At 32.8% G+C, this 16,318-nt stretch overlaps 1 protein-coding gene across 1 annotated transcript; it reads right to left on the bottom strand.

Annotated features, from left to right (window-relative positions):
- Positions 1–2,405: 2,405 nt before the first annotated feature.
- Positions 2,406–12,699, bottom strand: LOC132565225 (leucine-rich repeat-containing protein 74B-like). Its single transcript, XM_060229864.1, has 11 exons — positions 12,324–12,699; positions 11,075–11,259; positions 10,051–10,158; positions 7,111–7,204; positions 6,803–6,852; positions 6,233–6,400; positions 5,290–5,484; positions 4,862–4,957; positions 4,421–4,678; positions 3,024–3,103; positions 2,406–2,601 (listed from the first exon to the last, which is right to left on the bottom strand). The coding sequence occupies exons 1-11, from the start codon at positions 12,697–12,699 to the stop codon at positions 2,406–2,408; spliced, it is 1,806 nt and encodes a 601-aa protein (XP_060085847.1).
- Positions 12,700–16,318: the final 3,619 nt, after the last annotated feature.

Below are 16,318 nucleotides of genomic sequence, written 5' to 3'. Positions count from 1 at the left end.
CCTTCTGTATATATTTCTTTCCCATCTGTGACCTTCAGTCTTTTGTCTTTTCAATTGTATATATTTTGTTAAACATATTAAAATGTTCAAGATTTGTATAAAAGATACAAAAGTGAGTTTCATCTTTATACAGATATTTAGAGTAAGATACCTCATATATTGTACCAAAACATACAAGCGAATAACACCTCTGAATACAGATTTCGAATTATATGCAGTGTAGCCAAACCAGTCAGAAAAATGCATAATTCATCTGTTTCGTTCTTCTGAAACTCGGCAGTGATCTATGGACCTACAGTGTTGAAACCTAGGGGCCGAGCAAATCAAAATCAAGATTACCAATAGATAGTTCAAATAACTCCATTACCTATTGCATTACATTTGTTTTAATGTTTGATTTAAAAAATAAAAGTGTACATTTCGATGATAAAGCTGTATTGATATTCAGATAATACCGAATTGTACGACATACATCTTGTCTTTGGAGTTATCGTACACATAACTATTTGTTTGAAACACGGTGTCGTGACTGGTATAAAACAAGCATTGTTTTAGTTACCTCCCTTATTTCATGTCAAATCCTGATGCACTGAAGGCCTTTGAAAAAGACTTCTGGATCATTTATTATGTTGCTAGTAAAATATACTCCATAGGATATAAGAATATCGTCATCATATTTTATATTTATATATTTGGTAAATATCATTTATTACCTATGTCTGTAATTAATCATGATTATTATCATGTGCAATAAATATTGCACTAAATTTAATCAGAAGGAATGATATATTTAGGTCTGAATTTAATGCTGATAACATATCTTTAAATTCCAAAGTAAGAGGTCCGTCACATCATTTGAAAAAACCTTCTGAATGGGTATTAAATAGAATGATATAGTTGGATTTCACATTGTTTGTTAATGATATGCGTGTAAAGCTTTATTTTGTTGGACGTGTTGATGCTCGTTAGTGTACCTGTTGGTTGCATTGTCGTATACTTTGTTCTCAATTGTAAATGAGAACTTGGCATTACTTTAAATAACCAAGATTTACATGCTGGGTCGATGGAGTTGAAGACGCTTATTCATCAGCAACATCTGGTCTTATTCTCCTGCACATGTTCAGGAGTATCCGTGTAAATCTTCCTTTTGTTTATGTATGCCTAGTTTTATTGAATGTGAGTTTGAATTATGATTCTCTTGGCATGGCGAAGCTTTCTGTGTTGTTCTTGTTCATATTTGAACTTCATTTTATGGGTTTTGTTTCTAATGTGGCACATGCATACGTGACGGTGCTACATGAATATTGACCGTACCAAAAAGAAACTGTCGTCGTGAGATTAGATAACAGATAACAATGAGTATTTCGTTAGCAAACGGAAGAAAATAAAAATATAAGACTTTTTAATTTATGGTTTAATTGTTCGGTAAATGTAAACCATTATTACATACAGAACATTGTACAGGTCAAGGAAAGTTGATAACAAAACGGTCCATGTTATTAACATGATATGTTTCTTGTGAAATGATGACAATATTTTGACATGAAATGATAAGTCTTATATACTATATCTGCAATTCTGCTTTTTCGAAATTCATTACCATCACGAACAGAACAATAAATCTAAAATAATCTATGACGTCTAACGCATTGATTGTAGAAGAATAAATGTTTCTTAATCTTTAACATATTGTGACGATATGGCATCGGGATCAATATCAGTAATACAGAATATGCAAGCTTGTCTATTCTGCGAACGGAGATCTGCACCTTCATTATAGTCATATCATAAAACTACAACTTGTTCATGACATTGAGTTATTAAAAGTTTTATCACTATCACTTTACAATGCCTTTCACATCTTCAGACAGTACATTCTTGAGTACAAATGAAAACGCGAGTTATGAAAATATTCAAAATCGCCGCGAAATAATTCCATTTAACACTAAAGGATTTTTTAATGTTGCATGACCATATTCTTATGATTCTGCATCATTCGCAGAATCATACGAATATCTCATAACAAATTGGCATCATCACTTGACACAATGTGTTCGGCAGTAAGCAAATGTGATGTTGTAAATATGTAAGCAATTAACAGCAGACATGCTCTCCCATCATAGCCTTGACTTTGCCAGGTTGTTTTTATATTGTTAATGTGATTTTATGATGACAAACGACATTGCATCCACCTAAAAATCATGTTTATGAACTGAATGTAAACAACCGATGTCAGATTTCCGATGTTAAATATAGAGTATTGGCTCGATAGGTCAACTAATTGCACCACTACTGAACGTGGACACACGAATAGTTCCAGTTAAGGACGATTCCATATTCTGTCAATCGTGGCCCTGGATCCAGGATGATTATTAGATATATTTGTAAATACACATATCTCTATACTATGTTTTCTTCTTTTTCTCCTTTTTCTTTTTTGCTTTAGCTGATTTGGGTTTTGCCCCAGAATTGTCAAGTTTTGGAGAGTCTTTGGACTTTGGTCTATTCCTATTTTTGTCTGTTTCCTGCCCTTTCTCGTCAATAGTTCCGGAAAAACTCACGTGGTGGCCCTGGTCGTTTCCATTTTCCTCGAAGATTTTCCTATAATGTAAGATTTCCATGTACATGATTGTGGAGATACGAAACTTCAATCCCTACATCCAACAACTTGCAAAATATGCCCCTAGGCATTAGGATAGAAAAAAAAAATCAAAGACAGACACTGGATGTTTGTTTCATATTCTAATGATAATAAAAATATTGTTGCTAATTTGCATATCAATAATGGTCAATAAACTTTTAAGATAAAACCATAGAAAGTATTTCTTCCTCGGAATCTACTACCTAAAGGTAGTTTTTCTTGTGCACATATTACCTTGAGTTACCTCCCATTGTCAACTAAAAAGATCAAAATCCTAGCACCGAAAAATTATCGGACATCATTGACCGCATATCATTAATTCTGTTCCCTTTTCTCGTTACCTAACTAATTAAGTATAAAATACTAATTTCTCATCACTTACCAGTAACAAATAAAGCCATCGTTTTCCAGCGTCCGAATCAATACCGTCATGTGTTGATCGGGGATATCAATGCCAGATCCCTTTGAAATACGAAAGTAAACTATCAATTTAATTTCATATTTTACTAAAAAAAAAAAAAATACATTCTAAAATTAGCTTTCCATCTCACACATAAAAAGATTCAGTGTTTAATACTTATGATATATAATAATATATAATATATTTTCGAGTCTACTGATGATGATTTTTTGTTTGAAAGTGATAAAGTACTTCCTTTTGGTTTTTGCAGAGGAGATATATTTTTACTACAGTATTCACTAATTAATTAGCTGTTGAAATATTTTTCTTAAGTATTATTTATCCACAAAATCAATTACCCTCGAAATAGAATTTTTGTCTTTGGGGAAATACACAATTTATTTTACGAACGAAAACATCTTTCCTAATAATAGACAGTGATTGGAGGATGTATGAATCATGAATAACTAGATTTATTTCAGAACTCAAAGACAATATTAAAAGTGACATGTATATGTATTCATTACAAATTCATATCACCCTTTTATTTCAAAAGACATTCAAATTTCCTTTATCATGCTTTACACACATCTCTGTATCGACTACATGATAACGATTCCTTTATTAGCAAACACCAGGGGAGTTTTCAAAATGTCTATTGATATTGAATAGTAGAGGCACTAATTCCTACTACAATTCAGGTCTTTGTAGACTACAACATTGTGACTGTTGATGCCGATTGTACACCTTCAATGATAATCTGACCCTTGTCAAAAGGGCTTATCAAGTGGTACGTGTGTTATTCAGAGGGACTTAACGCTTGGACTTGTTCCAGTGTTATATGAATTACACTTATCCATCAAGCACTCCGGTGAATAGGATTAAAGCCCCAGATTTGGGGGATCAAAGGAAACATTAGCCATTTGCTGCCAATACCCGTCATATTGTTTTATTCAAGGCCTGTGGTTAGTATTTCAAAACAGTTGGCCACACTCTGCCAAAATTAACATTGTGACATACGATATTTTACACTTATTAATGAATCTGTAGCTTGTGTTCAGATGTTAACGATAACAATAATATTCATGATCTGAAGAACTTTCACATAACATAAGATGATACAAATTATCAAGAACAATGATTTAATTATCTTAAAGGTTCATTTTAAGAATTAATTTACCATACTGTACAAAATGTTAATAATTCCTATTAGTCCTGTTTCTTTTCTGATCCTATGTATGATAGATGCGCATGCCTTTCAAGATATATTTTTGCATTAATTCTAATGAAATACAGTAAAATAAACCTCTTTGATATGTTAGTAACTGTATGTTCTATAAATCTGTCTAGTTATAATCCGCACATATATATTCCCTTACCTTTATTAGGGTCTTGAATTCTACAGCGTCTATCTTAACTTTCTTTTTACAATTGAATACGTCTTCTAAGTTTACTCCCGAGAACTCTGCATATTTTTTAAACGTTTCAATAGGATCTCGACGGAATGCACTCAACCTGGCATAATTTCCGTTTTTGGGATGCACTTCAGGAAGCACCCCTTCGTTAACTACACGGAGACCTCTACTTTCAGCCAAACGTGATTCAATTTCCGCAAATTCTATTTTCACCATCATATTCTGGAACAAAAACAAACATCACGAACTTAATACGTTATTACAAGCACTAAACGTTCTGTCAGTCGATGTTTATTTAGTAGAAACATGAAGATATATGTATATCTAAATATGTGATACATAAATTGGCACATTTCATTCTTATAGATAAGATTTTATCTTTTGAAATGATTAATTCGTACTTACGCTGAAGTCGAGAAAAGTTATTGCACTGTTTTCGTTCTGGTCAACGGCTTGCAGTATCACCATAGCTCCGTTGGACTCAAAAGGATTGTTTCCGATCTGAAAAAAGTGTGATTTGGCCATCGTATACACAATGCATTTCTAAGTATTAATAGCAAATTAACAGATACAATAAAACAAACGTTTTTAAATATTACAGAATTCAATCTTTTTGATTCTTTTTTTTTTTTTTTTTTAAACTTTATTTTTTCTAATAATATCATCAATCGGTACCACTGCCGTAACATGGGGAAATTATAACAGTTTTATGGTATAAAAGGAATGATGTACTGTTACTGTACATCAACGATGTATACTCTCCAAAAAGCTTCTCCAAAACGTTATAGCTTATAAACTTTAGTTTAATTTACACTACTAACATAATGTGTTACCTTTAAGGTTTTAAGGGTGTCATTTTCCCTAACTCCAGCGGCGATAGCACCTGCAGCTTCTATCGGTATTCGATTAAAACTGATATCAAGTTCTTGAAGAGTACGGTTCTGTTTCAGTGCCGTGCCCATCGCCTCAGCACCACTCTTTCCCAAACCAGCCATTACAAGTTTGAACCGCTTCAGGCCTACATTTTCCTACAAATGATATTTAATGATATAGTATCATTCTTGACAAATGAAGATAAACATGTATAATTTTAACGTAACTTCATTGTGATGAAGGCTTTAATTTAAAGATTGTTTTCCTTGCGATGAAGACAATGCCGTAGATATTTCATTGTGATGAAGACAATGCTGTAAATATTTCGTTGCGATGAAGGCAATATTGTAGAGATTATTTTCGTTGTGATGAAGGCATTACTATTACGCTTTTTATCATTGTGATGATGCATTACTGTAAAGGGTGTTTTTTCTGTGATAAAGAAATTTCTGTAAAGTTTGTCTCAAATGCGGTAAATTATCACTGTAATGGTTATTTTCGAAGAATCTAAAATTTGAAAATAATGTTTATAAACCGTAGTCAGTTGCATGATTTCCGCTAGAAGATATATCCTTTTTACTTCAGGAATTCGGTAAAAACCGTCAGAATTGAACAATCAACAGAAACAACTGATACAGTATTCGTAAATCAAAATGACTAAAATCACCAAATAAATACAGATCTTTTGTTCGTATAAATAGGGAGTTATGAAATATAATTGTGCATCCCATTAATGTTTTGACGGGTGTATAGAAACGACCTTCAATATCTAAATGAAAATTCATGTAGGAATATAAAAACTTTAAGATAAATTTAACTCCGTACAAATGACTATACAATGAGCACCTCATATCCTAAACAAAGTGAGGAACACTATATTAGACTCAGATATGAATTACTTACTTGTAAACCCTCACATATACAGACTGCACCCCTTGTCTTAAACTGATTCCAACTCAGATCCAAGACTTCCAGGTTTTCGTTATCAGTTAACGATTCTTTAAGCCATTTAGCACTGTTTTCTTCTAAACAGTTATTGGCAAGAATGAGTTCCTTTAACACTGGGTTTCCCTTAAAAACAATATTGATAACAATAACTATAACTGATAACTTAAATACAACCAAGCGTACTTATCCTATTTGGAAAAAGAGGTAACCAGAAAAAAAACAAATTTCGAAATATGAAATCAGAGATTTATCTTCAGTTGAAGTACGAATGAAACCAATTCGACTAATCTCGTAATATTTCTCGTAAAACGTCAAAACATATCTCAACTAAACAAGTCATACTATATTCATGCTCTTAAACCCTATGAGACCACTGCTTCAGGAAGTCAGTTGATATCTGAAAACTTAAATAAGATTTGGACAGTATAATATAATGTAGTATAAAACGGGCCAGATAACCTTCCTCTCATTTTATAGTACGCTTGAGTATTTCACATATTATTGAAAAGAAAGAAAACTACGTACTTTAAGTACTTCATAGAAACATTGTCCAGCTGAGTCGCCAATTTCATTTGCTGAAACAGAATATAACTTAAAATTTTGAGATAGAAAAATTAGAACAAAACTTTTTCCGAAACCATTAGAGGTTTTATTTTAACATGACAAGGATCAGTTTTAAACTTAAAAAGCATTGTGTAATTCAAACAAAACGAGAACATATTTATCAATGGCAACTTTAATCGATTCAATACACACGTATAGCTACTTTAAAAAGATATTCTCACAAATTAAATAGTGCACGTCAGTTATCATTAAGCCGAGCATTCACTCACCAGTAAGGTCGACCTTGAACAGGTTTCTGTTTCCTTTCAAAAATTGACATAACGAAATGGCGCCTTCAGTTCCAATTTTATTTTCTGATAGCACCTAAAGAACATGTAAAAAGATCATTCAATTTATTTCAATATATTCGAGCGGAATATCTTAAATGTCTTATACGTTTAGATAGACAATGTGATAATGTATAGAGCCGTTTATTAACTTTAAATACTGTATCTACTTTTCAAGTACACTGCAATGAAACCATACTACAAATAGAAGCGATTAAGATTTAAATGCAAAAGTATATACGATGACATTGATAACTTACATTTCCTTCTGAAAAGACAAATTTCAAAGCATTCTAAATAACGAATTAGTTTATTGATTATATAAGTATTGCGTTTTTAATATACTTTTTAACAGTAATTATGATTACAATGGAAAAAAGTAAATGACTCAAAATGTTATCTGTTCCTTTAATCTACCTCTTTCGATATTTGAAATTTCAATAACGCCAAGAGAGTTCATTTCAGTGTCCATTACATAATTATATAACTACATTATAAAACACATGAGAGGCCTTTGTACAAATTCAAGAGCCTCTTTAATAACATCCTGTATTTATTTAGGACATGTTTGAATAGGACTTTGATAAATACATGGATCCACTTTTGCTAATAACGACTGCAAGTGGTCACTGAGGAATCCAAAGATCAATACACTATCACAATGATTTAATATTTATTAAGTTATATACTTATCGGTTTTAGAAATAATGAAGACAGTATTGTTTTAGTGTGTATGTAGTCGTATGATTCATTCTATTAGATTTTATATTAGTTATTGAGGTACGTAAAACTTTTAGCATTTTGTTCTTACCCTGCCTGAACACAAAACAACTAATGTAGGTCGAGCTTTCAAATGAGCAACAAGAGAACAACAACACAGTAAAATTGTAATACGAAGTGATATTCGATCACAGGAAATAAAAACACCAACAACATTTTATTACGTAGGAAACCTTGGTAAGGAAATAAGACTGAGTATACTTCTAGTTTTATGTCCTTGGAAATGTTTATGAAAAGAACTATACTATTTATATTGATATTTAATCATCCTAATTTTGCTAATACATTCATGATGTAAATAAATCAAAACATGTATACATACGCTATGTGTTTATATATGAATCAGCGATATATATAATATTACATAAATCAAGTCTCTGTTGGTCTCAATTTTAAGCGTGTCAATGTTAAAGGTGTTCTGTTACCTGATTTTGTAGCGGAACAAATACAAAATCTATTAGTATGTTTTACATTAAATTTTAAACTCTATTCCACATTTAAATCGTTTACATTGTATGTGTTAGCGGTTGATTAGAGTCGAGGTATTGTGTAGTTGAGCGATCAAATAATGAATGAGTAAAATCTAATATGTCAGTACAGAACTATTTAACAAAATGAGCTTTAGAGAATGCCCTTATCTCCACATATGGCTACATCATAGTTACAAATATATACATATCTCGCGCAGGCATATGGCTACCTATTATAACCGACACGATCCCCATTGTTGTAAAATTTGTGTAACGTCCCAAGGGGTAATTTGTTCAAACGTAAACAGTTTTTGACTTTTAAATGTCCCAGGTTTACATCCTTACAGATTTTCAACGGATAATTATAGTAACAAATCCCTACTTCTATAAAATGCACCCGACTCGCTCTTGTATCGCTTTTCAATATTCATTGATATTCCGTTCACTTTTCTAACACAATCATACAGAAATCCCCATATGTTTACTTCGATACGGAAAGAATGTATACTGATAGTATCACATCAAACATGCCGATCCATCACGAAAATCTAATGTTGATACAAATGTAGGGTTATTAGCCGTTGGTATCCGCGTAGATAAAAACAAAAATCTTTTTGAAGAGCTGATAACAAAGATATGAAGTAGTAAATCTAGTAAATTAATGTACAGCAATGTGGTATGTGGTTAGTAACCTACTTCCATGTGGCTAAATTAGTCTAAATCCATTTTCAGAATACGATGTAACTGCTATTTAGTATTACGGATTCATGTCTACTTAAATTTTTATGATCAAATCTTTCAGCTGTTTTGCAATATAACGAATATTCAAGTGTGAAGACACTTACAATAATGGTATATAGAATACAGTATTTTAAGCATGAGTGATTGAGTATAGGAATAAATGGTAACGGAAATGATTCTGTGATACATTTAATTCAGAATATTTTCATCATAATACAGATGACTGCACATATTAGGACTGGATACTAGCTCAAGATAACAGTAATGTTTACAATTATGTTGTAATAATTTATTACACTTGGTATATATACAACTACAGTATTATTTCAAAATATTGAAGTTATTGAAGTGATTGATTTAATCGTATATAGGAATTAAATGAAAATAAAAGTAACGGATAATGATTCTGTGATACATTTAATTTTCAGAATATTTTCATCATAATACTATGTTTGTATTTGTCTGCACATATTAAGAAATAACTAATATCACACATGGATATGTTATACATTTGAGATAAATACGGTCTGATTAAAGAGAGTAAACTGTCATTTCTATTAAACGTTTAAATTGTATGGGTACTGCATATAAAACACAATAGCCACCACGTGTAATGTTATAATTACTTTCACATTTATAATGTAATATTATGATGACACGTCACTTACAACACTATTGAAACTGACTGATATACAACAAATAAAGCTATATAACCGCATTTAATCATATTTCAAAATATTGAAGTTATTGAAGGTAGAAAGAACCTTGCCGCATTTAATCGTCACTATAGACCGAATTATTGAATTGAAAATAAAAGCATGCATATTTAAGAAATCATTACATTTTATTCAGCATATCGGACAGTTGAAGGGGAAAGTATTCTGAAACTTACCACTTCTGTTAGGAAAAGGTTTTCCCTCAGCACCCTACATAAACTCTTGGCTCCTTGTGCATCGATACCGTTACCTTGCAGATTTAATATTTCTATGTTTGTATTTGTCTGAAAATCAACAGATGAATAAGAAATAACAAACAAAAAATAATATCACACATGGATATGTTATGCTAGGTAGAGTAATGAAAATACAGCGCGAGATATCACGTAATTATGTGAGTGGAATAATGCAAACATCGCACTGGATATTACGTAAACATATATGTTAAATAATGAAAATACAGCATGAGATATCACGTAAACATGTACTAGGTAGAATAATGAAAATGTATCACGAGGTATCACGTAAACATGTGAGTGGAATAATGCAAACATCGCACTGGATATTACGTAAACATATAAGTTAAATAATGAAAATATAGCGCGAGATATCACGTAAACATGTACTAGGTAGAATAATGAAAATGTATCACGAGGTATCACGTAAACATGTACTAGGTAGAATAATGAAAATGTATCACGAGGTATCACGTAAGCCGCAATTGTTATAAATACTTCCTATAACAATATGTTTACAGTTATACCCTTCACATGTGATTGTGCCACTGAAAAGTCATTTCGAGGCAAGGTTCACCTTGTACCAAGTTCAGGGCAAACTTTTTTCAAGAAACATTTTTTATCAAATTTTTTCATAAGTCATAAAGAGACGATGACTTGCTAGCTACCGAGAACAAGCATAACTTGTGAGTTAAGTAAAGCATATATAAATGCGCTGAAGGATATAGTAAAGAATAATTCTATTTTCCATTAGGATAATACCAATGAATCGTTTAAGACAAAAAGAAAAACGTTCATTTTATTAGAAAAGTAATAGCCTGTCACAATCGCGTTTAAATAGGTCTGGAAGTTGATCATTCGTATATATACTTCTCAAGAACACATGTACATTCGATTTCAAAAACAACAAGTTAGCCACTCCATTATATCAATGTTGCATGGCGATATGAATAACAATACTTACCTCTAGCGGGATGGATATTGCTTTAATTCCAAGTGGCCCTAGTCCATGAAATCTCATTTTAAGTTCTCTTTGTTCCAAATTTTTAACAAAATACGACACTGGACTTATTCCCATATCGTTACACACTTTGATATATTTTGTCCTTCCTGTGGTGTCGTGATCTGTCTTTGAGGGATTCAGCCATTCTGGAAGAAACAAGAGTGCAAATAATTACGTGTTACCTGGTCCATCCTTCCTATAATGAAAAAGATGCGACATAGATAGCGTCCCACAGAAATGATTTTTGATCAATAACACGGTAAACATCCTTCAAACTTCATTCTTTATTCATTTAGAGCTTGACATATCTATCGAGCAATCCTTGTTTCCTTCAGTTGCCTTCTAGATTTCAAATTTCAGGCTCTTAGCATCACTTGCGTATCCTTGAAGGGAGAAACGGCTGTATGATTTAGTTTACTTCATGATTTGGCCTTCTTTATCTTATTCCACCTTTGAAATGTGATATTCACTTGTTTGCCTTTTGTACAAACATTTAGACATTGGTGTACTTTCAGTCTCCGAGGTCCCCGAGGTTTGTCTTAACCTGCATGCGACGTTTTTGATACATTCAAATAGTGGCACTGTTCAGAATATACACACGAACTTAATATTCTTTTGAAGATATCAACAACATAAATATTCCGAAATGTGTTGAATAACAGGATTGACGCAGGTCCCGATCGAGATTTTGATATTTTTTTGATCAATTTGTTTCCAATTTGTCGCCTCCAAGGTTTCAAAATTTAGACCCTTGGCATCACTGACAACACCTAGAAGTACGAAACATCTGCATGATGCAGTCTAGTTTATTATTTTACTCTACTGTATCTCCTGTATTTAATGACAAATTTCTGTTAAAAGGTGGCATTCACTTGTCTGTCTTTTGTACAATCATTAGACATACGATGTAGCGATTGAGAGAACACGTAACATATCCGTATTTTTGTTACACAATAGAAGCATGATTTATATTTAACGAAAACCAAAGTTTATTAAATTAAATATGCTATTTCGATCCCGTTCTCGTTTAATTTTTGTATACTATCAGTCATTCTATAGCAGATTTATTTACTATATTCTTTATTAAAAGATGAATACAACATATTGACTCGCTAGTGAAGATATTGAGGATAATAAGTTAAAATATCAAATTAAAAACATGACTGAAAAATTATATGCGAAATACAGGTAGCAAACTAAAGCTACTTACGATCATCATCTATTTCCAGATCAGTGTCGAAGTCGTCAGTAGGGATTGACAAACTTCCATCACTAATAGAATCCTCCTCGTCGCTGTTGATATCGTCTAGGAAACAGCCTCCATTGATGGCAATGTTAAGGGTGATATCTTCCGAGGAAACATGCTGCTGGTCTGGTTTCTGTTCGTGATCTGATCCATCCGAGTCATTAGCAGCTTCCGTCATGAACGCTTGCCGACTTGTACCTCTTGTAGCAGGTCTAGCAATGTACTCCTCGAGTGTTGGTGCTTTAGGATGCTCCTCTTCTTCTTCTCCTTCCGGATTTTCAAGAAGAGGTGACAACACCCTTCTTTGTAAGTCGGTTCCGACAGATAGGTATGCCGTCATTGCAATATATAGTGTATCCGATTAACAAGAAAGTCAAATTGAAGTTTATTTCTTCCGGCACATCACATCTTCATCTATGTCAGCCAACCCATTGGGCCAACATGTCTACGTGTTTTCCTCGAAGCTCATGATATGATCTGAAAGAATAAATTATATACATATGTATTAGATTTAGTTGAGTATGGACAGACCGCACTTTTATTGAAACCTTTCATAAGTATATCCTTGTTATTGAATACAATACACTTGTATCTTTACACACGGATGAAGCGCTTGCTGAAATTACTAGTATATAGAAATTATATTCAAATCCTAAGCTTTTCATAGGATCATGTTGCATAGATGTTATATTACAGGTATACATATCACCTTGAAACTTTCTTTAATAACCGACAATGAGTAACATTGATCCTTGACGTTATCACTTAAGAGAGGTAAGGCTTACATTAAAATGAAAATATCCGTACACCTGACAGGATTGTTAACAAATTTCTTTCATATGTGTAATAACTCCGTAAGGCATCTGGATTTATACGAGTTTGGACAGTGTCTATAATATACATCGACCTAAACTAGCAGATAACGAGTTCGCGACAAGCACAAGGAATCTCAAAAATCAATTAACGGTTCATTAGTTTGGATTAAGAAATCACTTAATGACTCTTGACAATTGCAATCAAAGACATCGCATTTCGTCGATAAAATTGTCAGCTAAAATCATTATAGCTTTATTTGAAGAATATGAAACGCGTGATGGTGTTAATGATGATGTTGCGTGATTGCATGCTTTAAATTCGTTACAGCTGATAAGTTGCTCCGATGTATGCCGTTTTAGGCACATTTGTGTATCAAAGCGTGATTGACGAGTTTATGTAGCGCATGTTACCACCAGCCTCCGTGACATATTGATGTTTCCTGGGTAGGATTATCGACGTATACTCGGTTTGATTAATCCCCTTGTGTCATCTCTGTACATCTACAGAATTGTGTTTATACATTGATAAAACCATTGATTTGATATCTTCGGAAGCATGTCAATTAAGTTGTATTTGCTTTTATATTTGCAGTAAACATTTTTTTTTAATTTACTAGAGTCACTAACGTCTATGTATCAGTTTAACATGAACAAGTGGGTAAGTATGTAGTAATGTATGTAGGCAGACTAAACTGACGATTTCCCGAATGCTAAGAAAATAATAAGTTGATGTATAATGAGATTTTTGGTGTGATAAGGCTTTTTCTAGATACTTTTTTACTTGCTATCTTCACACAATGGCATATTGGCAACAGAAATATGCAATATTAGATATTTTAGTTTACAAAACCACAATAACACCGAAGGAATGATCTCACAATAATATACCTACCATCGACCAATCGTTGATTGTTAAGGATTTGATAGTATGGAGACGCATATATATCGTATCTGTTGTTCTATGTATTGTTGTTGATAATGCTATGAAAACATTCATTTCATTAAAATATGATATCAGACATGACGTGCTTATCTACAGACTTTAAGACTGTGAGACAGTCAGACCGTCAGATAGTCAGACCATGATTCGTAAAACTATACAACATTGTAAACATATATACAACTTGGATCTTTTAAGGAATTATTTTGGTGCCGACGAAAATGTACTGATGTATAAAAGTTAAAGACTATTACACAACTATTGAAACAAAGAATTGAGGTTTTTGTTGTAATTCAATTGATGTTTTGATGATTGCTATATGATATAGTGATATCCAATATAAAGATTCTGAAACACAACTTTGATTTTTTTATGTCTCCCGATCGCCTCATTATAGAAAGTAATTTCTAAAAACAACAAACAATAGAACAATAGAAAGATGTTGAAGGAGACTCATGAAAAAGGACAATAAGAATAAGACGAGGTGTTCTCAAAGGGTAAGCGTCTTCTGCTTCACCGAATCAACAACCAGGTTAATGTTATTCACTCAAAGTAATCAGTGTCATGCTTTCAAGAGAAACAGCAACGAACCACCAAATATACTAACGTGCTTCTAAAACATCCAGCTTCAAATCACACAAAGATGTAAAATACATGTATTTCTCGATGAGTTAATTGTTTAAAGATTATGTAAAACTTTCAAATAATTTTCATCATCCTGCATATTCAGCTGCTGATATCTGGCTCTAAAATCGTGAAATCGAGAAAAGGACAACGAATATCATAATTCAGCTAATCTGATTATACCTGCATCAAAGTCAACAGACATTTCATAAATAACTTAAACTGTCCTGTTGTCATGTATTTCTTGTAAGTAACACCATTTTAATACTTCGGAAGGTTACTTAATCAGCAGTCACTATCATATGCTTTTAGTTACATTTAGATGACAGTGGATGGTTAGAACTCAGGTACCGTAAAGCTGACTAATGTGAACCAAACCATCACTGTTCTGCCTTACCACTATCCGACGAGTGTTGTAGCGTATAGACATTTTCTGCTATTCTGACGATTCATAATACAATTTCCTCAGCGATCATAATGCTTACACACGCCTCTAATGACTAACATTTTCTACCCTGGGTCAATTATATACACATTGTCGTAACTAAAAACTACAACAAGAAAAAATAGCCTACCTGTGCTGGAGTTTATACTATATATCAAAGTGATATCCCAAAGGAAGGACACATGGACATCTTATCTCTGAATATTTACACAATAATATTCCCAAATTTTCTAGCGCTATCACATCCATCCTTTTACCTTACTCAAGGTAATATATGGAGTCTAATCAAACACTCATTGTCCTTGCTAATCCCACCGACATACGTAACGGTTGTAGTGGTTTGTGTATTCAATCTTTAAACACCTTCGACTTACGTGCGTAACAAAGAGACTCCTGTATATACATAACGTAACAAATCGTGTTCACATAACACAAACTTGTCCTTTAAAAATGTAATGACAAACTTTAAACATGGAAGTCCAATATTTTGTACAAAAATTGATAAATCGATAGATTGTGTGGAGTCAACAGCGTGTCGTGTTCGTGCAGCATGGCTCAGACTCCGTGCCTGTCACAGGTAGGGTTCGATCAATTTGCACATACCAAAGGTACGCTAGGGAAACTGTTACCTTAGGTTGAGGTCCCTAACATCCGAAATAGGCATTTATACTACACTTTCGTCTTTCAAGTGCTGGCTCAAGTCTGGTCATAATGTTTGCATATCTCATAAAGGGGGACATGTTGATTTACTTACGGCGAATATTATGAAAGTAGATCAACATGTGATTTATCAATTCTAGTTGTGAAGGCGCTGTGCAGTTTAACAAGCACTGATTTATAATTGGTTTTAAATTAGGTACGTGAATGGTGATATATCGACTTTGGAGTGCGTGTAACTGATAGGTTTGTCAGTGTATTATCATATATTATCGATCTGATACGAAAAGGAAACACGAACCGTATCTATACCGTTTACATAAATCTCAAGTACCATTTAAATCAGGTCTTTACATTTCTCAGTGGTAATAGATACGTTAAAATAATACCTCGAAATTTTGAAGGCTGAATTACGCTAAACATACACTATAGTATTATCTGTAGGATATGAGTGTGCTTTATCCCGACCTCGCCGGCA

The sequence above is a fragment of the Ylistrum balloti genome, unplaced genomic scaffold (genome assembly GCF_031769215.1).
Source record: "Ylistrum balloti isolate Yb309-2 unplaced genomic scaffold, AGI_CSIRO_Ybal_v1 Utg369572, whole genome shotgun sequence".
NCBI lineage: Eukaryota > Metazoa > Mollusca > Bivalvia > Pectinida > Pectinidae > Ylistrum > Ylistrum balloti.
Note: the sequence above shows the minus strand (reverse complement) of the source record. Positions and strands in the feature narration are given on the sequence as shown.

Coding starts and splice junctions, on each gene's coding strand:
- LOC132565225 (XM_060229864.1), bottom strand. CDS start 12,699: ATGACGGCATACCTATCTGTCGGAACCGACTTACAAAGAAGGGTGTTG. Junction 7,205..10,050: donor ACCTTTTCCTAACAGAAGTG/GTAAGTTTCAGA, acceptor CATGTTCTTTAG/GTGCTATCAGAAAATAAAAT. Junction 2,602..3,023: donor GATGGCTTTATTTGTTACTG/GTAAGTGATGAG, acceptor CTTACATTATAG/GAAAATCTTCGAGGAAAATG.